The sequence below is a fragment of the Triticum aestivum genome, chromosome 7D (genome assembly GCF_018294505.1).
Source record: "Triticum aestivum cultivar Chinese Spring chromosome 7D, IWGSC CS RefSeq v2.1, whole genome shotgun sequence".
Classification (NCBI taxonomy): Eukaryota; Viridiplantae; Streptophyta; class Magnoliopsida; order Poales; family Poaceae; genus Triticum; species Triticum aestivum.
Window position 1 is genome coordinate 103,164,862 of NC_057814.1, and position 26,123 is coordinate 103,190,984.

General features: G+C 42.0%; 2 protein-coding genes across 3 annotated transcripts; both read left to right on the forward strand.

The window, feature by feature from the left end:
• Nucleotides 1–2,036: 2,036 nt before the first annotated feature.
• Nucleotides 2,037–11,193, forward strand: LOC123165788 (AUGMIN subunit 3). 2 transcript variants are annotated; one of them, XM_044583521.1, is made up of 19 exons: nucleotides 2,037–2,394; nucleotides 3,119–3,155; nucleotides 3,612–3,715; nucleotides 4,582–4,777; nucleotides 5,396–5,462; nucleotides 5,555–5,658; nucleotides 6,182–6,266; nucleotides 6,417–6,477; nucleotides 7,279–7,410; nucleotides 7,554–7,623; nucleotides 8,261–8,318; nucleotides 8,403–8,458; nucleotides 9,029–9,181; nucleotides 9,351–9,462; nucleotides 9,543–9,684; nucleotides 10,029–10,104; nucleotides 10,181–10,276; nucleotides 10,552–10,699; nucleotides 10,795–11,193. In XM_044583521.1, exons 1-18 carry the CDS (start codon nucleotides 2,219–2,221, stop codon nucleotides 10,678–10,680), a joined length of 1,854 nt encoding a protein of 617 aa, XP_044439456.1. In that variant the 5' UTR covers nucleotides 2,037–2,218; the 3' UTR covers nucleotides 10,681–10,699; nucleotides 10,795–11,193. The 2 variants fall into 2 exon arrangements, with proteins under 2 accessions (XP_044439456.1, XP_044439457.1); XM_044583522.1 differs by having other exon boundaries at nucleotides 10,863–11,193.
• Nucleotides 11,194–18,307: 7,114 nt separating this feature from the next.
• Nucleotides 18,308–18,922, forward strand: LOC123170901 (uncharacterized). Its single transcript, XM_044588620.1, has 2 exons — nucleotides 18,308–18,469; nucleotides 18,557–18,922. Exons 1-2 carry the CDS (start codon nucleotides 18,308–18,310, stop codon nucleotides 18,920–18,922), a joined length of 528 nt encoding a protein of 175 aa, XP_044444555.1.
• The last annotated feature ends 7,201 nt before the right edge of the window (nucleotides 18,923–26,123 follow it).

Consider the following 26,123-nt stretch of genomic DNA (forward strand, 5'->3'; position numbering starts at 1 on the left):
CGTGTAAGGTCGGTCCGGGCCGCTTCATCCTACAATACCGCCGAAACAAGATACGACTAGTAGCGGCAAGAAGAATTGGCAACATCAACGCCCACAACATTTTGTGTTCTACTCGTGCATAGTAACTACGCATAAGCCTGGCTCATGATGCCACTGTTGGGAATCGTAGCATAATTTTAAAATTTTCCTACGCTCACCAAGATGCATCTATGGAGTATACTAGCAACGAGGGGAAAGGAGTGCATCTACATACCCTTGTAGATCGCGAGCGGAAGCGTTCCAATGAACGTGGATGACGGAGTCGTACTCGCCGTGATCCAAATCACCGATGACCGAGTGCCGAACGGACGGCACTTCCGCGTTCAACACACGTACGGTGCAGCGACGTCTCCTCCTTCTTGATCCAGCAAGGGGGAAGGAGAGGTTGATGGAGATCCAGCAGCACGACGGCGTGGTGGTGGATGTAGCGGGTCTCGGCAGGGCTTCGCCGAGCTTCTACGAGAGGGAGAGGTGTAGCAGGGGAGGAGGGAGGCGCCCAAGGCTGTTGTATTGCTGCCCTCCCTCCCCCCCTTTATATAGGCCCCCTGGGAGGGGGGCGCCGGCCAAACCCCATCTAGATGGGGGGGGGGCGGCGGCCAAGGGGGTGCCTTGCCCCCCAAGGCAAGTGGGGCGCCCCCCACCCTAGGGTTTCCAACCCTAGGCGCAGGGGGGAGGCCCATGGGGGACGCCCCAGCCCACTAAGGGCTGGTTGCCCTCCCACTTCAGCCCATGGGGCCCTCCGGGATAGGTGGCCCCACCCGGTGGACCCCCGGGACCCTTTCTATATATAATTCTTCACCTCCGGACCATTCCGGAACTCCTCGTGACGTCCGGGATCTCATCCGGGACTCCGAACAACTTTCGGGTTTCCGCATACACATATCTCTACAACCCTAGCGTCACCGAACCTTAAGTGTGTAGACCCTACGGGTTCGGGAGACATGCAGACATGTCCGAGACGCCTCTCCGGTCAATAACCAACAGCGGGATCTGGATACCCATGTTGGCTCCCACATGTTCCACGATGATCTCATCGGATAAACCACGATGTCGAGGATTCAATCAATCCCGTATACAATTCCCTTCGGTATGTTACTTGCCCGAGATTCGATCGTCGGTATCCCAATACCTTGTTCAATCTCGTTACCGGCAAGTCTCTTTACTCGTACCGCAATGCATGATCCCGTGACTAACGCCTTAGCCACATTGAGCTCATTATGGTGATGCATTACCGAGTGGGCCCAGAGATACCTAACCCTCACACGGAGTGACAAATCCCAGTCTCGATCCGTGCCAACCCAACAGACACTTTCGGAGGTACCCGTAGTGCACCTTTATAGTCACCCAGTTACGTTGTGACGTTTGGCACACCCAAAGCACTCCTACGGTATCCGGGAGTTGCACGATCTCATGGTCTAAGGAAAAGATACTTGACATTGGAAAAGCTCTAGCAAACGAAACTACACGATCTTTTAAGCTATGCTTAGGATTGGGTCTTGTCCATCACATCATTCTCCTAATGATGTGATCCCGTTATCAATGACATCCAATGCCCATAGTCAGGAAACCATGACTATCTGTTGATCAACGAGCTAGTCAACTAGAGGCTTATTAGGGACACGTTGTGGTCTATGCATTCACACATGTAGTACGATTTCCGAACAATACAATTATAGCATGAATAGTAGACAATTTCCATGAACAAAGAAATATAATAATAACCATTTATTATTGCCTCTAGGGCATATTTCCAACAACTTAGTCTTTTGGAGATGCTCATAAGGGGTAGAGTGTGCATGCGTGCGTGTGTTGATAGGGGTTAGTTTATGCTTATGTATGTGAACGACTTTGACTGTTAAAAAAATAGAGACGTACATATGAAAGTCAAGTACGGCCCAGTAACTAGTTGGGCCTGTATGGACCTCGGTCCGGCCCAACTATCTGGGCCTTCAACGGCAGCTCGAGAGAATTGGGAGGGACGCGCCGGCCGGCAGGCAGATCTCACCATTTGGTTGTTGTTTCGAACGCACTCCACTCCTCCTCTACCGGCTTCCGCTGCCGGCCGCGGCCGTCCCCACCCACCACCACCACCACCACCGCGACCGCAACCAGCACTGCGGGACAGCGCAGCCTCGGGGCCTCCGGCGAGCCCAGGCGCCCGGAGTGTGAGGAAGCGAGGATGAGCGGGGCGGCGCTGTGCGCGGCGCTGACGGAGCTGGGGTTCGACGGGGAGGACCCGCTGGACGCGGACGCGCTCGAGTGGCCCTTCCAGTACGAGGAGGCCCGCCCGCTGCTCGCCTGGATCTGCTCCTGCCTCCGCCCCTCCAACGTCCTCTCCCCCTCCCACCTCTCCCAGTGAGCCCCAAATCCCCCCACCCCCTCTCCTCCCCCCAGCCTGCCTCTTTCCTCTCTCTACTACCGCAACGACTTTCTTGGTTTCATTTGGTTTCTGCTGCTGGCGAGGGCGATTGCGCTGCTGACGCCAGAGCGTGCTTGCTCGGATTGTGGTTCTGCCAGTCGACCTGCGGTTCCATGCTTGGGATTCGAGAGGCATGGTGGACTCGGCGCCCGTGAGATTCGGGGAGCCTGGGTGCTGATTTTCACCGGAATTTCTGCGGTTTGCTCGGGGAGCTACGGTGCATTAGGGTTCTAGTGGCGGGTTTCTGTATCTGTCAGGGGAAATTTTGGAGATTAGCTGGAAATGCCAGAATTTTCTGATCCCCGCGAGGGACTGCTCTGCAGTTCTGGCCGCAATTTGACTAGGCATGGGTCATGTATCCTAGGCTTCTTGTGGTTTGACTTTTGAACCACTCAGCAGTGGAGTTCTTACAAATTAATTAAGGAAAGTTGTGTTAACTATATGCCGGTCTCCTGTAAAAAAACTTGGTTTTTTGCTGTATCATACTTGGGGAATTTTGGTGCTTCAAAATTTCTGAATTTGTTCGCACTTTGTGGTTATAAATGACCGGATGTGTTTATAATGTTCAGTTACCAAATAGATTGCAGTTGCATTGATGGATTTTTGGCCTTGCCCTCGCCTGAATTTTATGTGCATGACAACATTTTTAATGACTGACAGGTATGAGCAACTCGTGGAAGAGGGAAGACTGCTAGAGGTACGTCGACCCACTGTGACATTTTTGTGCTGTCTAGTTTTAGTATTTCTGTAATCTCTAAGAATATAGGATGTGCTGCGACCTTAGGAGTGAGTTCAAGATGCCAGATGGCACAGTATAACGAGTCTTTAATCAAATAAAGTAGTAAAAGAACTTGTACTATTTCTTGGAAATAAACTAGGCATTGGTCAATATTCAGTGCTTGTTGGAAAATACAAACCATCGATGAATTTATCCCATCCAAGATCTGAAACCCTGCTCACAAGCATTTGAGTTGAAAACATTAATTAAACTCTTGCAAATCTTTGGAGTTTGCACCCATATATCATGTAAGTGAGTCGTTAGCAGTCTCCTGAAATATTGTCTAAACGCAACAGCTCTTCTATGCATTATAAACACCTATTTCTCCATTGGTCAAACATTTAACTCTTGCAATGCCCTGTATTATTTGCTCAGGGTGAGGATTTGGACTCTGCTTTTGATAGTATTTCAGCCTTTTCAAGCAAGAAAGACAATCAAGAGGCTGTCTTTGAAGCAGAAGAAACTATTCTTGACATTCGGTATGCTCCAACTTTCACTTTGTATAAACTAATAGTGATTAGTGAAAGCCATGCCATGCTTGAATTGTTGCTGCATTTATTTTGATGCGCTTATACTTGTAGGAATGTTTCACACCAAATTCTAGTGGGAAACTGGCTCCTGAGAATCTAGGCCAGGACTACGAGATGGTGATGAGTGGATCACTAACATATACTATTAAACATGAAGCTTAATAGGATACTTGGATTGGGTGGGGTGAGGACCTAGGGTAGTGCACAAGCCCTTGACTTAACGACCATGCTGCTTGCTTAGGCTTCTGATGCCTGATTGAAAAAGAGGCAACGATACTATTTATTCTATTCAAAGCTTAATCTTTCTATCTGCCTGCTGTCCTGGTACACAAAGAACACAAGGGACACATCCTTGTAAAGGACTAACCAAACAACTCAAAGAACTAAGAAATGTTTTTATCCCTAACAATTAGGACTGCCCAAACCTTTAATGACTGAAAGGGCAAGTAATCGCTGCCTTCCTAATGCCGAAGGGCGCTGACTGCCATATGTGTCTGCTGCATTTAGATTTTAGGCCTTCAGCCATAAGCCCATAACATCTGGTTATAACCACATCAGAACATCAGTCCTATCTGCTTTTGAACCTTCCTCTGCTGTGTCAAGTTGCTGTCAAATACTCCCTCCGTCCGGGCTTACTTGACGCTCAAACGGATGTATATAGCACTAAAATACGTCTAGATACAACCGTTTGAGCGTCAAGTAATTCCGGACGGAGGAAGTACTAGTTCGGTGGAACTACCAACTGCAGAATACAATATTTCTTCCTATTCTTATGTGCTTTTACTGACAGGATTATTTCGTTTGCTTGCTTGCAGAGAAGCAAAACTAGCATATAGAGCTGAAGTTTTTGAGTTGCAGAGGCAGCTTGCACGGCAGCAAGCACAATTTGATATGCTTGCAGGGCAAGCATCTTCGCTTATTCAAGGCAGACGAGCACGTGTATCAGCTATGTCTGCAGTTAGCGTGCAACTTATATCACTAGATGAGATACTTTCATCCAGAAACTTGGAGGTAATTTTCATTGTCTTGCATCCTTAACAATTTTATTCATGTTTTTACTTTTGATTGAATTGGTATGCAACAACAGGATAAAAGGCATGTTGTCTTCTTCCTTGTTATTTACTCTTGGTCATGCTTCTTTCACCTTGGCTTCTGGTGTAGAACTTCTTTTTAATTCTGATGGTAGGAACTTCGTTTCATTGTTATGTTTGTACAACAACACCCTTCCAAGTGGACACCGAGAGGATAAACACCCAAAACACACCACACCTTCAAAACTGAGTGTTATTCCATGATAAGGCTTAACTAATAACATGCACACATAGCATGTCTCCTAAAGTGCCATGAAAATGTATCTCCTCTTTCTAAAAACACAATGATTAATCTCGTACACCTTCCGTAGCGTAAGGAGAATCTGTTTCAAAAGATCTGTCCGTTGAAGAAATCAAGAGTGTGGTTATAGTTCTATTTCCAATGTGTGCCCTTGCCTAAATGTTTTGAAACGGGCTAGGTAGTTGCTGTGTGCACTTTATTTGGTACATATAAATAACTTTAATTAGCTGCTGTGGATCTCTATCCTGTTATATAATTTTTCAACAATTTTGATTTGATGTTTTTGCTAACTTTCAGATGAATGCAGTTCTTGGAAGAATTACTGCTACAACCCAAGAATTGGCACATTATCATTCAGGAGATGGTATACACTCAAACTTGTGCATATAATTATACATAACATTGTATCGAGTAGTTCTTTATAGTTTGATTAATATTCGTGATATGCATATGCAGAGGACAGTATATACTTGGCATATTCAGACTTCCATCCGTATGTTATTGGGGATTTGGCTTGTACAAAGGAGCTAAACCGGTGGTTCTCGAAGCAATTTGAGAAGGTAAATTATTTGTGGTTGTCATTGTTTGCAACAAATGAGATAACTTCTGTTTGTTCCCGAGTGGGCAAGCAGTGAACCATGTTCATCACTAATTATCTCACTTTCAAACTCCTACTATCTTGCTGCCTCTTGCAAATCCAACATAGGTAAATAATACAAGATAGTTAAAAAAAATCTGGTGTACACTTTTACCTATACTCAATTTTATTTAGTATTTTACTTGGTACTATCTTTTATTTTAGCCTTTTAGGTGCAAAAATATCATATTCATTATAAAAAAATACAGCATGTGCCTGTGAAGTTGGATATTTCCCTGTTTTCAATGTTGTGAAGCTTTTTATGCTGAATAATATGTTTGCACTCCTTATGCATAATTTTCACCACCAGATTTGGGGGACTTATCTATTATCTTCTTATGCATAATTGTGCATCTCTGTTGCAGCCATACCTTATGTCTTGCTTTAGTACCACGTAACCACTTCAAACTGTTTAGTTGTTTAGTTTTGTTCTGTCATGTTGCCAGGGGCCATTTCGACTTGTTGCCGAGGAGGGAAAATCGAAATGTTCCTGGGTGAGTCTTGATGACATCACAAATGGCCTGACAAGAGGTAAGAACCTTCTGCAGTAAATTGTTTGTAGTTGATCTCCCATAAAGGCATTACTTGAACTTCTGTAAAGGTCATAGATACTGTAATACTGTAACAACATGATTGTGCTTAGAGATGAACAGGTTATAACAGCCATGTTCTTGTATGCAGGAGATTCTGAAAAATCTCATCATCACCAACGTGTGACTGAGTTGCAACGACTTCGTTCGATGTAGGTGTCTTTTGCTTCATAACTTTTCTTAATCTTTCTGTTAGCACCCTGATATCAAGTGAAAACTCATGTTTAGGGGGGAAAATCTCTATCTTGATGTGTGATACCTATAATCACATGATGTATCAAGTGAAAACTTTTGTTTAGGTGCAAACATGTGTGCTTTCATGTGTATTGTTATATGAGCGAAGGATTGGGAGGATCCATGAAATTTTGTGGTCATATTGATGTGAAATTTGTGAATGACCCGTGGAAACGTTTACCAGAGCTCACCACCTCATGGTCCACTAAATCTCTTATATCCATCATTTATCCAATGGTGCATGTAATTGCTTTCACGTTTGCACCTGATACCTCCCCTTTAGGCCAAATGTACAAAACTGGTGTGGGAAAACAATTGCTGATAACCGTATTGAAGTTTAAAATTTTAATTTTCTTTGGTAACTACTCCGAGCTATTCTTCTGTTATCTAGAATCTCTCTACTGAAAAGCAGGTACCCAAACAAGGTAACATTCATTGGTGTCTCTACCAGACCAGATTTCATGACCAATTGCAATGGGTAGGCATTAGTCGTATCACATTGAGATCCAACAAATAAACAGCTGCAATTCCTCCATTTGTATGCTGCATTTTGTATTTGCTATCGGTTTGCTGGTATATGTGTGTTTGTGGAATTGCATTGCCATTGTGTGTTCTTCAGTGTTAAGCTTGTCAATGCTTAAAAGTGTCCATTTCGGGCTTTGATTTATTTTCAGCAGTCATTTGATGTGGCCTGTGGGCTTACTCTAATTTATCGACAGATTTGCTACAAGTGAAAGACAATGGATTGAAGCACAAGTTGAGAATGCTAAACAACAGGCCATACTCCAAATTTTAAAATCTCAAGTATCCTCCGACGAGGCTCACATACATAGGGATATACATTCTCTTAGGTATATGTTATGCTACTCATCTTGATTGTGATTCTCTCTGTTTTTCAGATGTGTTCCTTTTATTTAACTGTGACATAATATCTGAAGAATAAGAAGGATCTTTCTGATCTCGGTTACCTCTTATCATCGCCTTTCTTCTTCAGGAGAAAAAGTTCTGAGCTTGCTGGAGAATTCTCAACACTTACTCAAAAGGTGCAGCCTTTCATATCTGAGGTATGTGAACAAACACAGTTCCATCTTTAGAAATGTATTTTGTTACTAAGTTAAGTTTAAGTCTTGATCTGATAAACTGAAGTTCTAAACCTTTAATGCTACACCCATGCAGAATATTTTGTTCCTTAGAGGAATAGCACAAATTTAACAGCAGAATGTATAGGTTTGTTTGTTGAATATCAACATGTATTGGAGTTCAACGGAGTGTTCGACAACAGACTGGTTTTGCAGTGATTTCAAACCCAGATTGACAACTGGTGGTATCTTTGCAATTTTCCCAAATCCATGTACAGAGTTGAGTTACCTCTTGCAGGACTAGAAACTACAAAATGTATTCTAACTTCCATTTCAAAGACGTATGGTGGTATTGTGAAATTGACTATTCCCTTGGAGTAATCTATGTGCTCATTTTTGGAGCTACCTACTGTTGTTTAGGAAATATGTTGGAGTGTGAATGTGCGATTAGTTCTTATCCAGAGCACCATCCCACCAAAATACATTTTTAGCATTTTAGAGGGCATTGATGCCAATAAGAATTCTTACTGCAGTGCATCGACCTGCCCCAATTCTTCTCTTAGCATATGATAAATCTTTCATGGCATAAGCCTGTTTTGATCTATCTACTTCTCTCCTCCAGACCATACCATGCCTTTGTTCGGAACTTGCTCAACTTCAAGGCACATATATTTTGCAAGGTTTGCACAAAGTATTTCTATTTTTATCGTTGTTCTGTATGATTTTTTTTTCTCTAACATGCTTCTGAACACCCAAATATTTAGGTGATTACGATTTAAAGGTCATGCGCCAGGAATACTATATCAACAGGCAGAAAACTGTAAGCACATCCTCACAATATATGCCATTTCTACAATCTTCGATGTGTCCTGTTTTTGTGTGTTCTTATTGGTGGTATACCCTCTAGTGTCATGAAACTAAGATGTGACTTAGTTTTTTATTCAGGAGTATGATTTCACTCAAGGTGTGTAAAAATTATTTTGCTTTTGGTTATAAACTCTGGAGCGATTCGAAAGCAATTGCATGAAATAAAACGATGGAGCGGCAATTACGCAGCATTTTGGTGCTTTCTTTTAGATTTAATTGGTGGTGTGCGTTAGAAAAACTGGTTTTGTACTACTGTTGGGTTTTTCATTGCATGCAGAAGGTGGTCTACTGATCAATGAAATGCCAGTGTGTTTGATTGTTTGGTGCTGTGCACCGATAGGTGCCAATCACCTTCAGCAGATGGTGTTTTACAGCCAGTAGAAGTAGTGATGTTTACTTGTTTACTGAATTTTGGTCTTCAACAAACTATTTTTTGTACGTTCTTGTGCTGGCTATGGCTAGACTTCCTATTACATTTATACGCTCCCACACTTCTCTTCTGATAGTCTTATTTATTTTACAGTTCATCAACCACTTGGTTAATCAGCTTGCTAGACACCAATTTCTGAAGATTGCTTGCCAACTTGAAAGGAAGCACATAGCCAGTGCCCACGCATTGCTTAGAGTCATAGAATCTGAGCTACATAGCTACTTATCGGCAGTCAACGCCCGTCTGGTAAGTAATCTCTGATGTTGCTGACTTCTGTGTAATCGCTTCTTCAGTGTTTATTCATGTCTTCACTTATTTTGTGTGTATTCATGTCCTCACTTCTTTAGTGTTTCTTCATTCTTATTGTCTTCATAGAGAATTCTGAATTTTTTTTCGTGTTTACTTTATCTTTTAGGGCCATTGCAATTCATTAATTCAAGCTGCGTCTGAGGTACGTGAACAAGGAGCAATTGATGATCGTGACACTTTCCTCCATGCAGTGCGAGATCTACTATGTATTCACTCAAGTAAGCAGATAACTCCAATCAGTATGCAGATTCATTTTTTTTATTCTCCTAGCCTTCATGTTGCGTACTGTTTTCTACAGATTCCCAAGCAGCAGTACCAACATACATGTCAGCACATGCTTTAGTTCAGCAGATATCGGCACTTCAATCTGACTTGCTTTCTCTTCAGTCTGAACTTGAAACTACTCTTCCAGCTGACAGGAAAAGATGTATCAATGAGCTGTAAGTTGCCACAAAGGCACTGCCTTATTTCATGTCTGAAATATGATTGCTTTTAGTGCTCCTTGTATGAACCGACACATTCTTAATTTAGTGTATCCTGTATAGTAAACAATAAGGCTGACCTCCAAAAAGATCCAACAAACCACTGGCTTGGATGCTATTTTCCTTGCATGAAGCCAAGCTGGCAATGAGCATGGTTCTTGGTGTGCCAGCTTGACTTATTTTATGCAAGATTTGTGATATGCAAAGTTATTCAATCTGTTGTATCCTGCATATTCACTTTTTAGTGTGCCAATATGTATCCAATTGGAATTGGAGTCATTTCACACGTCTCAATTCTGCAGATGCACTCTGATTCAAACAGTTGAACAACTTCTATTTGCATCGTCAACAACTGCAGAACCAGTATTGACGCCCTGGGTACACTCTTTGAGCCATCAGATTGTGTTATTTATTGTGTATCCTGTATTTCATCACATCCGTTTTCTTGCTGCAGCCACTGATGCGAGCACTTGATGATATGGAAAATGCCAATGCTCAAGTTGAAGTTGCTGTTGAAGAAGTAACCAAGGCTCGCACTCAAAAGATAAAGGTAGTAGACTTGCTATCATCCTTAAGATTGTTGGAATCAACATGTGTTGCTTGTTATATATTGGAATCGTTTTGTGTGTTGTTATCTTCTGTAAATCTTGAAGCTTCTTCAAGTTGGGTAAGACAAAATGGGGAAATTCTCTATTTTCATCCAGTATTACTTTGGCAGAAGTGAGGACTTAAAAAACACTAGTATAAAGAGCTTTGAATAATAGTATTATTTGTCTCTCCTGTGCATATGTACCTCTAGACCTCATGTTACAAACAAATTTGCAGATCTTTGAAAATCGCGCACATGAGGTGGGGAGGGAAAGGCAGGTGTTTGTTGATTTCTTCAGCAACCACGAGCGTCTCAAGAATCAAGTCAGAGAGCTGACCTCCCGCGTGAAAGCTCTCCAGGAATGAAGCCGTTTTCTCCCAGATGGTACGCACAGGATACTTAACTTATCTTCCCCACAACTTACTTCCGATCACATTGCTTCTCAGAACTGCTCTCTCAGTTCTAGCTTCTCGTGCCAGGTCTTAAGAAAATCGAAAGCAATGGCCGAAAGCTCACATCTCCTATGTGGCAATTCTATTTCTTGTAGAGAGCTCCAGCGCAAAATTGGGCACGTGAGTGGTGCCGGTATGCAACATCGAGTGATTTTAGATGGATATTCAGGACATATATGCCAGTGGCCACCTGAATGGTTGGCGTCATTGTTGTATTATGCTTCTTTGTATGTTGTAAAATATGCTAGAGATCACGAGCAAGCTTGGACTAGGTTGTGGGGGTGGTGTGTAAAATACAATTGATTTAGTTTGTATTAGGTGGTTGATTTAGGTTTTTTTTTTAGTTTGGTGGCTGATTTAGTTGAGCCAACATCTCATGTGTCAAATGTTGAAAGTTACTTCAGTTCAGAATCACTATAAACCTAACTGCGGCTGAAACTACTCCGATCAGCTCAAAATTACCAGCGTGTCTTCCTACCTCAGCCCTATTAAAATGTAAGGCACTACATTTATGTACACAACAACTCATCTAAGGCACTACATTCATGTACACAACATCTCTCCATTGGGGGAAAACATGACCATCCGGGGAAGCACAATTGCGAACATGATCTTTGCATTGTGTGTGAATAAATATACTTGGGGAGGGGGGGGGCAAGATGCCCTGGCCACGAGGGCAACATCTTTCCATTGGGGGAAAACATGACCATCCGGGGAAGCACAACTGTGAACATGATCTTTGCATTGTGTGTGAATAAATATACTTGAATTGTATTCCCACCTTGATGCATAATAAAGCAACATCGTTATGAGCAATTTTGCACACTACCATATTAACCAGAAACATATACGACATGACTCCAAGGAGCCATATGGAATTGATGATACTACATGATGCCTTGTATGTTATCACATGTTTGGTTTTACTGGATGTGTCCGTGGATAGAAAAATGTTATAATAACATGCTTTGATGTTTCAACCGCCAACCTAGCCTAAGTGACATCAAAATTCGGCACATATGAAATCACATGTATGTTCGGAGATGTTGTCAAGCCTTTGCTAGCCCTTATATATTGCATGCACCATGAAAAAATGGTACATATTGTTGGTGAGACAATAAAGTCGAAAGCATTACATCCATGTATACAACAACCCAAATACACATGTTTGATGTAAAAAGAAACATCAACTCACATGCGCTATCTTTATCTTGGAGAAGAACAACATATGAGATGAAGAAAATTAATTATGAAGTCGAATGGCATCAGACACAACAAAGGTTGTCTAGAAATAGGATGCGTCAAGAAATCAAGTTCTTGGGTTCGAGGGAAAAGTGGCCTCCACCTCGACTCCTTCACCTTCAGACCCCATTGTAGCTACGAAATGTAGAGCAATACCAAACTGATTGGGACGAAGTCGACTCTAGTTTTAATTTAAAAAAGGACTTTTGGTGAATAGACCAAAACATTCGTGTTTTGGTTGCTGTGTGTTTGCCTTTAGTTGCTACTGAACCAAACATTAAAAACGGAACACGTTGGCCTCTTGAGCAAGCACTAGGAATGCTTTGAACTCGCCAATTCATCAATCACATCACCAAAAGCGCCGATTGGTACCAGTTTTGATATTGAATGTTGCTCTTACTTACATGGATTGCTAGATATATATCATAGTCATCAACATTTAGCTGTTAGTGCCACAACTCTGGAAAAATGGCACATACAGGAATAATTTGTGCATCCAGAACTCTAAAAGAAAATACAAGGAAGGAACTCATGCAACACTAGAAAAAAATAACAATGCATTCTTCACAGTTTAGGGTTTTACAGAGAAGACTTTTCATAGCCATGTGAGAAAGCATAAATGTGAATATGTCTATTTAATTTGCGTGCCAATAAGAAAACTTGAATTGCTTCAATTTGATGCATTGTAAAGCAACATTGTTAGCAAATTATACATGTTTCCATATTAACCAGAAGTATAGGCTGCATGATTGCAAGGAGGCATATGGAATTGATGATAGCACATGTTGCCATATGCTTGATCTCGACGGAGTTAGAGAAAAGTCCATATTACAACCTTGAACTCTTTCATTTGTCTAATATTCAATCATGAACTCTAGAACTGTCTAAGAATCAACCCTGGACTATCAAAATTGGCTAGGAATCAACCCCGTTCTCCCCTGAATTCGGTTTTTGCTGAGTAGACCCAGTTTTGACCCATTGACCGGCCAGTTAGCAGACATGTAACCGCAGTCACTTAACTGTTTATTGTCAAATTTTGTCAAAAAAATCTAAGTGTCTGGAAAAAACTAAAACAAATCTATAAAATCAACACCAATATAGTGATCGTTCTAGGGAAGTTTCACATAATTCCTCCGAACAAATTTAAAAATACCCTAAAATTACCATTTCATTCCATTCTGGACAAATTTTGTCAAAAATTGGATGTTTCCAGATTTTTAAAAAATTTATCAACACTAATATACTGATCATCCGGAGAAAGTTTCACGCTCTTTGGTGGATCATATTGAAAAATAATCTAGAATTACAATTTCAGCACATTTTTTGTTAAATATTGTCCAAAAATGAAATTGTTCAGAAAAGTTTGAAAAAATTATGTACAATTAAAAGTATTGTAATGATCACTCTGGGAAAGTTACACACAATTTGACCTAATAAATTTTAATGTATTATTGTGAAATATTATTTAAAATTTGTCAAAAAATGGGTTGTCAAAAATTTCTGGACATTTTTAGTTTTTCGACAAAATGGGTTAAGTGACTAGGTTGGTGTGGCTACTGACTGGGATGTTGACTTGCTGGTCACGGGTCAAAACCGGGTGTACTCAGCGATAACCGGTTTTCAAGGGAGTGGAGGGTTTATTCCTAGCCGGTTTTGATTGTTTAGGGTGGATTCTTAGACACCTTGAGATTTCAAGGTTGAATCTTAACAAATGGAATGGTTTGGCACTGTAAAATGGACTTCTCTCATAGAGTTATAATAGTCATGTCAGGATAGACAAACAATTATAGCAAAACAAGTTGAACGGACAATAATCTGTAGATATAAATAAGAACATTCACACGTCACACGAGCCTGCTAAAGTAAGGACAACTACAACATGTATAAAATCCTATACATATGTTAGACTACGGAATCACATGTATGTTCAGAGATGTTGTGAAGACTTTGTTAGCTCTTATATATGTTATGTTGGTTGCTTGGGCTATAAAATAATTGTATGCTGGTTGGTTGCTTGAGCATAGGCCACTTGACTCATCTAAACCCCAACTTACTTCCGACCACATCGCTTCTAACAACCGTATTCTCAGTTCTAGCTTTCTATCTCCGAACATACATGAAATATGAATACTTAGCGATCACATGGGTTTGATGTCCAGAACGCTAATATAGCCTTGTAAAGTGAGGTCAAAATATGGTACATATGAAATCACATGTATGTTTGGAGATCCCATCAAGAATATAGCTATGAATGCAAACATTCACACATCATTCCCATGTATGGGTTAGGACTACGAAATCACATGTATGTTCACAAGTGTTGTCAAGCCTTTGCTAGCTCTTATATACGTTGATTGCTCATGCGATAAAATAATTGTACAATTTGTTGGTGAGACAATAAAGTCTAAGGAACTCCAACCATGTATACAACAACCCATCTATAAATACATCACTTTAGTGCAACAAAGCCACCGATTCACATACACTATTTATCTGCGAGAAGAACAACATAGGAGATTACGGATGGTTAACTACAAAGTCGAATGAAATCAAATACAACAAGACCAGGGGCGGAGCTACGTTGGGGCAAAACCCGGCCGTGGCCCGCCCAGGGTAGCACCAAATAGTGAAGATTGAGGGGCCCTTAATAGGAAAGTAATTAAGGTCAGCTTTAATCTAGCCTGTTTGGCCCGCCCAAGGATGTTACCGTAGCTCTGCCATTGAACAAGACCATCTAGGAATAGGATGCACCGAGGAAACAAATTCTAGACTTTGAGGCAAGGGCAGTGTCCACCTCAAATCCCCTTCGCCTTCGATTTCCAGTATGGCTCCAAAATGTAGAGCAATACCAAACAAAATGGGACAAAGTCGGCTCCATTTTCAATTTAGAAAGGACTTTCAATGAATAGATCAACATATCCTTCAATATTTCTGTTGTGTGTTTGGCTTTAGTTGCAACTGAATCAAACTTTGAAACGAAACAACTGGCCTCTTGAGCAAGCACTAGGAATTCCTTGAACTCGCCAATTATTCTATCAACCACATCTTCAGGAATGTGCCCTAAAAATGGTAGAAGTAATTCAATTGGCCTACGAAAGAAATACAGGAAAGGAATCGTGCAACTCTGAAAAACCAGTTCGTTCTTCATAGAATGTGATTTTAGGTAGAAGACTTGTCTTAGCCATGAGAGACAGCCTAACTGCGAACATGGCTATTTTATTTGTGTGTGAATAAGAAAACTTGAACCACATCACCAATTTGATGCATAATAAAACAACATTGTTACAAAATTTTGCATGTTTTTCATATTAACCAGAAGTATATACATGGTTACAAGGAGACATATGGAATTGACGATATCACAAGTTGCATTGTATGTCATCGCATATGTTTTATCTCAACAGAGTAATCTTTTTCATGTTCGTGGATGTACATATATTTAATAGCAACAAAAGTTGAATGGACAAGAATATGTAAATAGAAATACAAACATTAATATGTCACACATGTTTGATGTTTGAATAGCTAATCTAGCTTGCCAAAGTGAGGCCAAATACAAGATATATGAAATATGATGCATATGTTAGACTACAAAAAACAATGATGTTTAGACCTGTTGTGAAGCCTTTCTAGCTCTTTTATATGTTTATTGCTCGCATGGTAAAATAATTGCATGAATGGTTGGTGAGACAATAAAATCTTAAGGCACCTCATCCATGTACACAATAACCTATCTATAAATATAAGACTTCGGTGTAACAAACCCACCAACTCATATACACTATCTATTATCCATGACAACAACAACACATGGAATTGAACACGATTACAAAGTCGAATGCCATGACACACTCAGTGAACAACGAAGATGATATCGTTTAGGAATAGGATGCATCAAGAAATCAGATTCTATCTGTTAGACAGGGTGTCGCGCATGCAGTATGTTTAATCCAACTTGATTAGAATGTTATCCTTCACGCCTAGTCAAACAACAACGCCGAGCATCGTGCAAGAATCGAGTACTGATTTCAGCATGTACGGCCGGAATCTTGGAGTCATGCCGATACCAACCACGACGTGCATCACACACTGATAATCTTACGATATATCTGTGGATATCTCCCTTCTAAATTCTATGTAGTGCTCCCACATCTGTTTGTACTACTTGCGGTATCTGAAAAACACATCTCTGAAGCGGCTGCACTTAATTTTGGGAATACTCCATTTATTTTGGACACACGGTGAGTCGTTAATAGGGTTTTGGCTGCAAAATTTAGACGATGGTCGGAAGCGAAGGTTTTTGCCCTTCCCACCCCATCCACGCTCAAAACACACCGCCGACGGCAGGATCTCGAACCTAGGGTTTCCGCGCCACCACCGCCCACCGGCCAAGGCGAGCGGTGGCACCCCCGCATCGACCTCTGGCGGCGGTGGCGGTGGCGCTGGCACCAAGACCGTGTCTGCCTCGCTGTGGTGGGACCCATTCGTCACCCTCTGTGACGACCTCGACCGCGCCGCCGCCTCCCCCTCCACCGCTGTCTCCGACACCCTCGTAAGCCCCCCGTCGCCATTTCCCCAGTCCCCGACCCGCAAATCCCCGCGGTCGTAACTAACTCGCCGGCTCCCACCCGTGCTGCAGGCGGAGCGGATTAAGGGCCACCACGCATGGCTCCGCGGGGCGGTCTCGATGTTCGGGAAGCCCAATGGCGCCTCGAGGGCCGCGCTGGACGCCGGCCAGGTCGCCGTCGGGGAGCACCGCCTGGCCGTCAAGCCCGACCTCAAGGAGGCCAGGCTCCGCGCGAGCAAGTCCCTCAACCTGGACGAGGTGCAATCGTACATCCTGGTGAAACGGTCTTCAGAGAGCGCCCCAACGACCCGTGATGCTGACCCGCAGGAGCTCCTTCGGCGGGTGTCTCTGCAATACTACCTTGAGTGTCAGTGCCTGCTCAAGTGCATTCGGAGAATCTTTGTTCATGCCACATGCACAGATGATGACTCTGATTCATCCGACGCCATAAAACAAGAGGCCTCACTGTTAGGCAGTTACGAGATGGAACAGAATATGATTTTAGGTAGGAGGCTTGTCTTAGCCATGGGAGAAAGCATAACTGCGAACACGGCTCTTTCTATTTGTGTGTGAATAAGAAAACTTGACCCGCATCGCCAATTTGATGCATAATAAAACAACATTGTTACAAAATTTTGCATGTTTTCGTATTAACCAAAAGTATATACATGGTTACAAGGAGACATATGGAATTGACGATAGCACAAGTTGCATTGTATGTTATCATATATGTTTTATCTCAACAGAGTAATATTGTTCATGTTCGTGGATATACATATATTTTACAGCAACAAAAGTTGAATGGACAAGAATATGAAAATAGAAATACAAACATTGATACGTCACACATGTTTGATGTTTGAATAGCTAATCTAGCTTGCCAAAGTGAGGCCAGATACAACATATATGAAATATGATACATATGTTAGACTACAAAAAAAAAGTACGTTTGGACATGTTTTGAAGTCTTTCTAGCTCTTGTATATGTTTATTTCTCGCATGGTAAAATAATTGTATGGATGGTTGGTGAGACAATAAAATCTTAAGACACCTCATCCATGCACACAATGACCTATCTATAAATATACGGCTATGGTGTAACAAAACCACCAACTCACACATACTATCTATTATCCATGACAACAACAACACATAGAATTGAAGACGATTACAAAGTCAAATGCCATGACGCACTCAATGAACAACGAAGATAGGAATAGGATACATCAAGAAATCAGATTCTATCTGTTATACAGGGTGTCGCGCATGGAGTATGTTTAATCCAACATGATTGGAATGTTATCCTTCACACCTAGTCAAATAACAACGCCGAGCACCGTGCAAGAATCGAATACTGATTTCAACATGTACAGCCGCAATCTCGAAGTCATGGGGATGCCAACCGTGATGTCCATCACACACTTGTAATTTTACTATGTATTTCTGGACAACTCTCTCTTAAGTTCTACTGCTACTCCTACATCTGATTTGTACTACTACTTGTGTACCTAGTATCGGAAAAAACTCTCTCTGAAGCGTCTGCACTTAATTTTCGCAATACTCCATTTGTTTAGGACACACAGTGAGTTGTTAAGAGGGTTTTGGGTTGCAAAATTCAGACAGTGGTAGCATCGAGGGTTTTTACCCTTCCCACCCCATCCACGCTCAAAACACACCGGCGATGGCGGGATCTCGAACCTAGGGTTTCCGTGCCACCACCGCCCATCGGCTATGGCGATCGGCGGTGCCCCCGTCTCGACCTCCGATGGCGGCGGCGGCGACGCTGGCACCAAGACCGTGTCCGCCTCGCTGTGGTGGGACCCCTTCGTCGCCCTCTGTGGCGACCTCGGCCGCGCCGCTGCCTCCCCCTCCGCTGCTGTCTCCGACGCCCTTGTAAGCCCCCCGTCACCATTTCCCCCAGTCCCGCCCCGCAAACACTCGTGACCATAACTAACTCACTGGCTCCCATCCGTGTTGTAGGCAGAGCGTATCAAGGGCCACCACGCGTGGCTCTGCGGGGCGGTCTCGGTGTTTGGGAAGTCAAACGGTGCCTCGAGGGCCGTGCTGGACGCGGGCCAGGTCGCCATGGGGGAGCACCGCCTGGCCATCAAGCCCGACCTCAAGGAGGCCACGCTTCACGCAAGCAAGTCCCTCGACCTAGACGAGGTACAGTCGTACATCCTCGTGAAACGATCTTCAGAGAGCACCCCAACGACCCGTGATGCTGACCCAAAGAAGCTCCTTCACCTTCATTTTCCACTATGGTTCCAAAATGTAGAGCAATACCAAACTGCACGGGACAAAGTCGGCTCCATTTTCAATTTAGAAGGGACCTTCGACGAATAGGCCAACATATCCTTTTATATTCTTGTTGTGTGTTTGGCTTTAGTTGCAACTGAATCAAACTTTAAAACAAAACAACTGGCCTCTTGAGCAAGCACTAGGAATTCCTTGAACTCACCAATTATTCCATCAACCATATCTTCAGGAATGTGCCATAAAAATGGTAGAAGTAATTCGATTGGCCTGAACTTTGAAATAAATACAGGAAGGAATTCACGCAACTCTGAAAAATTAGTTCGTTCTTCATAGAATACTAGATGACCCGTTGCGCCAATGGCGCAAAGGCTGAGAGTAATGCAAGTATTGAAAGAGTGTACATAAATATATTTAGGGACTGATTGGAACACATGGATTATTCATGATACATAGTGTTGTAAGAAGCTTACGATAGATTATTTACAATGCTATTAGGAAGGAAGGTAGATAGGCAGAGATACATCTTGTGTTCACTAATTTAGTCTCAGAAGAGTAAAGTAAATGAATGTATGTTCATAGAGAAAGTACTAAAAGGAAGAACCACAGTGGACAAAAGCAAAAATGCAACATAGATAAATAACATTGTCTCAACGCATCAACATGGATTTCATACTTATACATGACCATATCGCAGTTCAAAAAGGAAAAAAAATCTAAGGCAAAGCTATAAACAAAGAGCTTCACATCTTATTCAGCCAACATAGGAGAATAAACACAACAGCCACAGAACCAAGTCGTAATGGTGAAGCTATACATATACAGCTTCACATGGCATCAGACAGCTTAGCAGGCTGAATAGGATGCTCATGGGGATCAGACATAGTGAGCGTAGTCGTCGTCCATGTCCTGATGACAATCGTCAGCTGAATCTTCATCAGAATGCCCACTATAGAATGGATCAGACACTACATCATGGATCTCCATGAGAGCCTGCTTCAGATTAGAAACAGACATTGAGGCAGCAGGGTCCGAGGCTAATGCCAGCAAGGCCATGAATTTTGTTTGATGTGGCACACACTTCTTCCACATAGTTGTATGCTTCTTTAGTTATCTTGTAGCTTATTTACATTGTTTTTAACAAGCAAGACACATAGGTAGAGATGCATCATATAGACACCTTTGAATTTGCTATATATAATTGGTAGTGTCATGACGAATATGTAGTAATACCAATACAACTGAGGGGATACATCAATATTAGTAAGTCCTTGATTACATTTAGTATACGCGGCAACGAAAGGATGCGTATAACATAGATGCTTACTATAGTCTAAGGCCTATGCATGTCTTAATCTTCAGAGCAAGAACAAAAGGGTTAAGAAATCACTAAAACTAAATCTGGACTACGCTGCAGATGAAACAATGGTATTTGCTTTAGTGGTCACATAGGCATGGCAGTTAGGTTAGATGCAGCAAAGGTAATTAGAAACAATCTTTCATTCTTTCTAGGCGTTGTTCTACTTACCATAAACAAAAAGGTTAGAAATATAGATTGATTACATAGGCAAGCAGTGAGCTGGCGCTGACGGTACCCTCCTTAGCTACAGCTGCAATGACCACAAAGTGGGGCTTCATGAGGGCAAATGTTCTCCTTAAAACCCGGTACCAAAGGTCTAAGGAAGACTGCTTTGCACCCCTGTCAGCACCATCTGAGGTGGTGGATCTGTAAGAGAATCAACAATATGACAGGAAATGCTATCAATTGCAAGATCAACATATGTCTTAATTTGCTTACGATCTAATAGAATAATCAAATAAAATCTCAGGTAACCACCTCGTACAGAAAACAAAGGGCATTTAAATCCTGAAACCTGAAGATATTAGATATACATGGTGTTCTGCCACATATACCATGAAGGAAAATAATAGCACAGAAGTAGTAGTTATATTCTAATGCAATACATGCACTTTATGTATCCTGGAAATATAAACAGAAAAACAACATGACTGAGAAATATACACCGTGCACGTTCAGATATTCATGCTTAAAGGAAGTGCAAGGTATACTGTGGAATCACACAGCCTAAATCCATCTTCGTCTAGAAGACTGCACCATAACCATACATCAAGAAATTAATGGAAAAGGGGGTTTGCCCGGACGACAAAAAATTGTGTGACAGGCGGCATGGAGTTTTTATATTTCCAAGCCAAAATATATTACAAACAAAAACATTAGAGACAATCGCCATGAAGAACTAAGCATCTATATGGAGTGGGGTGAGAGATGGACCCTTCAACATTTCATTGCCCACAGTTATCCCTGAATGACATGCATTCATTCTTCATCCTGGAAGCACCGCTGCTGCACCAAGTTGTCAAACGTCAATGATAAATCAAATACATATTTATAAATAAGACTGTTTAGATATGTTGATCCGGCAAAATAATTAAATGGGTGGTCATTATTAGGAATGCTTCTTGGGGCTTGCTAATGAATGGAAAGCTATAGTACATAGGAGTCTAAACGCTACAAAAGATTTTTTCTCTGGGAAATATCAGATTGCCACAAATGTATACTTTTTTCCTTCAGCCTGCTTATGTTCTGGTATTCATGACAAGCAAGTGACCTGCATTTTCACCCCTAGTGTGGTACCATTTTTTATCAGCTATATTAAAAATGAACTGTGTGGTTAGGCTCATGATTGCCAAGAACAATTACTACCTTGCTAGTGTGACTATCGACCTATGACAGACCAAACTATACTTTAGTTGTTTCTGTTTATCTAGGAACTTTAGGTATTGCATTTGCGACAGACAGGTATTAATAACCACATAAGATTGACAAACAAATATAATATCTTGGCTGCATCATACATTTTAAAGGTTAGGTACCTAGCAACATTCTAGTGGGGAGTGCTGATTTTGATCCATTATCAGGTGATTCAAGAGATTCCTAAAGAGCCAAGACCATACAGTTTGAGACCAACAAAGCAGTACAAAAGAACAAACAGAAGGTACCTCTTGTGGTAATGTCTTGGTATGCCGTCGATTGGTGGCACTGGAGTTCGAACAATTCCATCTCTCTGCATAATTGAATACATCCTTTCAGCTGAACTGAGCATGTTTCAGAAGCCCAGGATGCTGTCACCAAGAGCATCCTTTTGCAGTTCACGTCATCGACGAAATATCAATATTCCTTTCTCTTTTAATGTATCGTCAGGTAACCTATCTTATTTCCCCAAACTAAGATTGTCTGACTGCCTTGCTATCGCCTACTAATGGCACAGTTATGTGGATTTAAACGAACTGCCTGCAGTACATAAAAGTTATATCAACTCACATACAAAAAAGGTTAAATATCTATTTCATGAATACATTAATATTCCCCTGAAGTAAAAAACCTAAATAACCAGTTCTAAGTTTAGCTGAAACTTCGACTGAGTTACTGAGTCACTCATTGTTCTGTTCATAGCTTTTAAACCGCTTAACCGATCTCAGCAAATAAACTATTTTAAGATACCCACAGAGAATTTCCTACAACTTTATTTAAGGTGATTGGGACTGAAACTGTCTCTAACTTGGTTGAACATAGGTAAATAGATCTTCTCACAGCCTCGCTATTACTAAACAGTAGCACCTTTTCTGGCCTAACTCCTAAACTACCAATCAAATTTCAGTGAAACCAGCACCATTGGAAACATAAAAACAAGAGCTACAACTGTTGTTTTAGGAGTACATTGAAATTCCGCACAGATTATGCCCATAATTTGAAAGAAACTTAGTGCTAAAATATACTACCTAGTGGCTACGAATCTGAATATAATTCTGCCTTATCTCAGCACCTGCTTGTGTTTGCTACAGGAGAAAAGAAACAAAATACGGACATCATCTGCAGCTTGTTGTGAGCAGATGCCAACTCCAACGGGGCTGAACCCGGGCTTCGTCTTCCTCCTTGCTGGTCTGTGATGCAAGCTTACATAGGCAAGCATCTAAGTGTTACAAATATACTTGTGTATTTCTACAGGGAGGCAGACCTAAAGGTTGTGTAGACATGCACATAATTAAGGGAGGTTTATGGCTGATTCAGTTCAAGCAAGTCGCCTTTTTCCATACTTGTTTAGAAGTGTAAATACTTGTTTAAACGTTACTACAATCCTCAGGGGAAATTAGCTATGCAGACCAAAAAGATGACAAATTTAGAAGTTTGTAGTTATTACCAAAGCAATCACCAGAAAGATCAATTTGTATGTACTGACAAATTTAGAAGTGTGTAGTTATCCTTACTCGGATGTACTGACAAGAACAACTGAAAGGCATCGCTATCCCGTGAGAACCAATCAGTGTGCTTTGTATGATAAAAATGAAAGACTGCAACTTTCATGACTAATGTCTGATATGACAAAAACCAGTCTGGAATTTGGTTGTTAGTGGGCTCCCCTGTTTTTTTGTCGACCTCAGCCACAGATCAGTCCCCACGATACACCCCATGGCACAGAGATGATACCTGCATATGGCAAAGCGAACGAATCAGCACATGGCATAGGCTAGTAGCTGCAAAAGCCAATTGCTAAAGGAACCCACATTGGGCTCCCCTGATGTGCAGCTTCACTACCTGGTGCAGTCCATTACTGATGTTTGCCGCATTTCTTATAAAAGCATCTTGTGAAAAATCCACTGGTTGGAGCGCATCTACAAAGGGAAACACAATAATAAAATAACCATGAGTGGATGGTGTGGGGTAGTTCTAGTTTCTTGATCAAACTAAGATAACGGTGATGGAATCATTCCTCTTATTCTGCTATGATAACATATACGCTAGATCAGTTGTTAGAATCCACACGTAAAACAGCATGGAAGTTTCTTCAATATGCAAGTAGTTGGTTTGGCCTGGTACAGAAAAGTCTTTCGATTTGTGTCGTGCTCCTGAGAAAAGACAGAATATGATTAAGCATATAACAAAGTCCTATATATTCTTTTTTTTGTGTGGACAAGTACTCTATTTATTCACTGACTCGAAAAATAGGACAGTATGCTTCTTGACATTTCCTTGTGTAAAGCAAAACTAACCAAATCCTCTTTTTACTTCCTTAATTGACTACAAATTCAAATGGTACATTTAAAATGTTGTTGAACCATTTCCTTTTGGCAGGCGTATGCTTAAAAAAAGTATTTGAATGTATATTTTTTGTGCACACTAATCACCACTCCGAGAATATGTTAAAAAGGCCCATATAAATTAGGGAAATTGGGACATGGTACACCAAGTAACTGCCCAGTTCTTGCTGCTTGACCTCACTCACAGGTCATACAATAAGGGAAATAATTAGATACAGTCAAACACTACTCCTTAACCACCATATTTCACTTTGCTTAAGATTTATAATTAAGTAGAATAAACTTACAACAAAGCAACATATCAGTGAAGCTAATTAGAGCCACTTCTTGGTAGTGACCCATAGTCACTCATGGCATTATCATGTGATCATGTCTACGGAAACCCACATCCGAATAGAACAAAAAAAATCCTCCACCACCAGAGGAACCAAACCTATGAATGTATTAACAAAGAATAGGTACACATCAGATTGACCTCAAACTTTATCTCAATGCAAACACCACATAAAACGCAATAAAACATGGAGGCATCGTCCAATGGTCACTCATGGCATGATCACGTCTACAGAATTCCACATCCGAACAGCAGAAAAAAGAACATCCACATCCAGAAAGCCCAAATCTATGAATGAAGTCACACTGAATTATAGATCAGATCAACCTCAAACTTTGTCTCACAGCCTAAAGCACATTAAAACATGGATGCATCATCCAGGCAAGCCATCTGATGGAACATGGGAAGACCTCCACATCCAATAGAGTAATTAGCTATGAGGAAAGGGGATTGAGCTGACCTGGGTCATGGGTGCAGAGGGACTGACACTAGTAGAAAACAGGGCTTAGGTCACAGGGCAGTTTTCACATTAGCCCCGGTTCATGCGGCCAGGGGCCTGCCGGGCCTCGTGGGAGCATTGGTCCCGGTTCGTCCGGACCCTTTGGTCCCGGTTGGTGGGACAAACCGGGACCAATGGGCCACGCTCCTGGCCCACCACCCTTTAGTCCCGGTTCATACTACAAACCGGGACTAAAGGGCTGGTCCTAGTTGCGGCCAGTGTTTAGTCCCACCTCGCCAACCGAAGGGCGCTCACACCAGTTTATAAGCCCGTCCCTCTATGCCTTGTTGAGCTTCTCTTAAAGTGAAAATAGATGCCCTTATACAGGGAATTTCACCTAAATTCACAGTAAATTGAAATTTACTGTGAATTTAGGTTTAATTTTCTCTATAAGCGCATCTATGTTCATTTTTTTATATTTATAAAATAAATAAACCTTAATAAAATAAATAAAACTAAATAAACCTTAATAAAATAAAATAAAATAAACTATAGTAACTACAATAAATAAACCTTAATAAATTAAGTAAAAATAGCAGCAGTAAAATAAATAAAAATAGTAGCAGTAAAATAAATAAAATAAAATACATAAGTAATTAGAAATAAAATAAATAAGTTTTTTGTTGTAAGTAGAAACAAAACAAAACAAATAAAGCAAAAGAGAAAAAAAAACACGAGCCATCAACTCCATAACCGCCATATCTGGGATAGAGAAGGGCGTCCTCCCTTGAAGATCATGCGTCCTCCCTTGAAGGCGCCACCAGGGCCATGGACGCCTCATACACCGCCGCCGACGTGTTGTAATGATGAGGTATCGTGCAGGATCTGACACAGGATCACCTTCAGGCAAGATGAATAGGTCTTCAGGGGCACGACGGCCGGCCACAGCAGGCCCCTGCCATGGATGGCGCCGCCCGAGCCACAGCCGCTCGCCAGCTCGCCTCTGGAGCAGTCCAAGCTTATCCGCGAGCTCGTCCACTAGTGCCCGTCGCCGCCACAACGTCCTGCAGGCTAGAGAACGGCGGTTCGCCGTTCTTATCCACGGCCGCCGTTGGAACCGACTCCGGCCGCCTATATAAGGAGCCCCCGAGTCCGTCCAGTCCCTCAGGCGACCTCAAGCCACCCCACCTAGCACCCCCATAGCAGGCATCGACCAGGGAGGGTCTTCTTCCCCATCTCCGGCCAGTACAGCCGCCGCCGCCCTCCGGTCCATTCAGTCGCAACCAGAGCCCCCCCCCCCCCGTCCGTATAGCACCACCATCCTCCTCCCCTCGACCGTGCGGAGCCGCCCAAACCTTCAGCTGCGTCGGGGAACCACCGTAGGCCAAAGCCCCAAACCT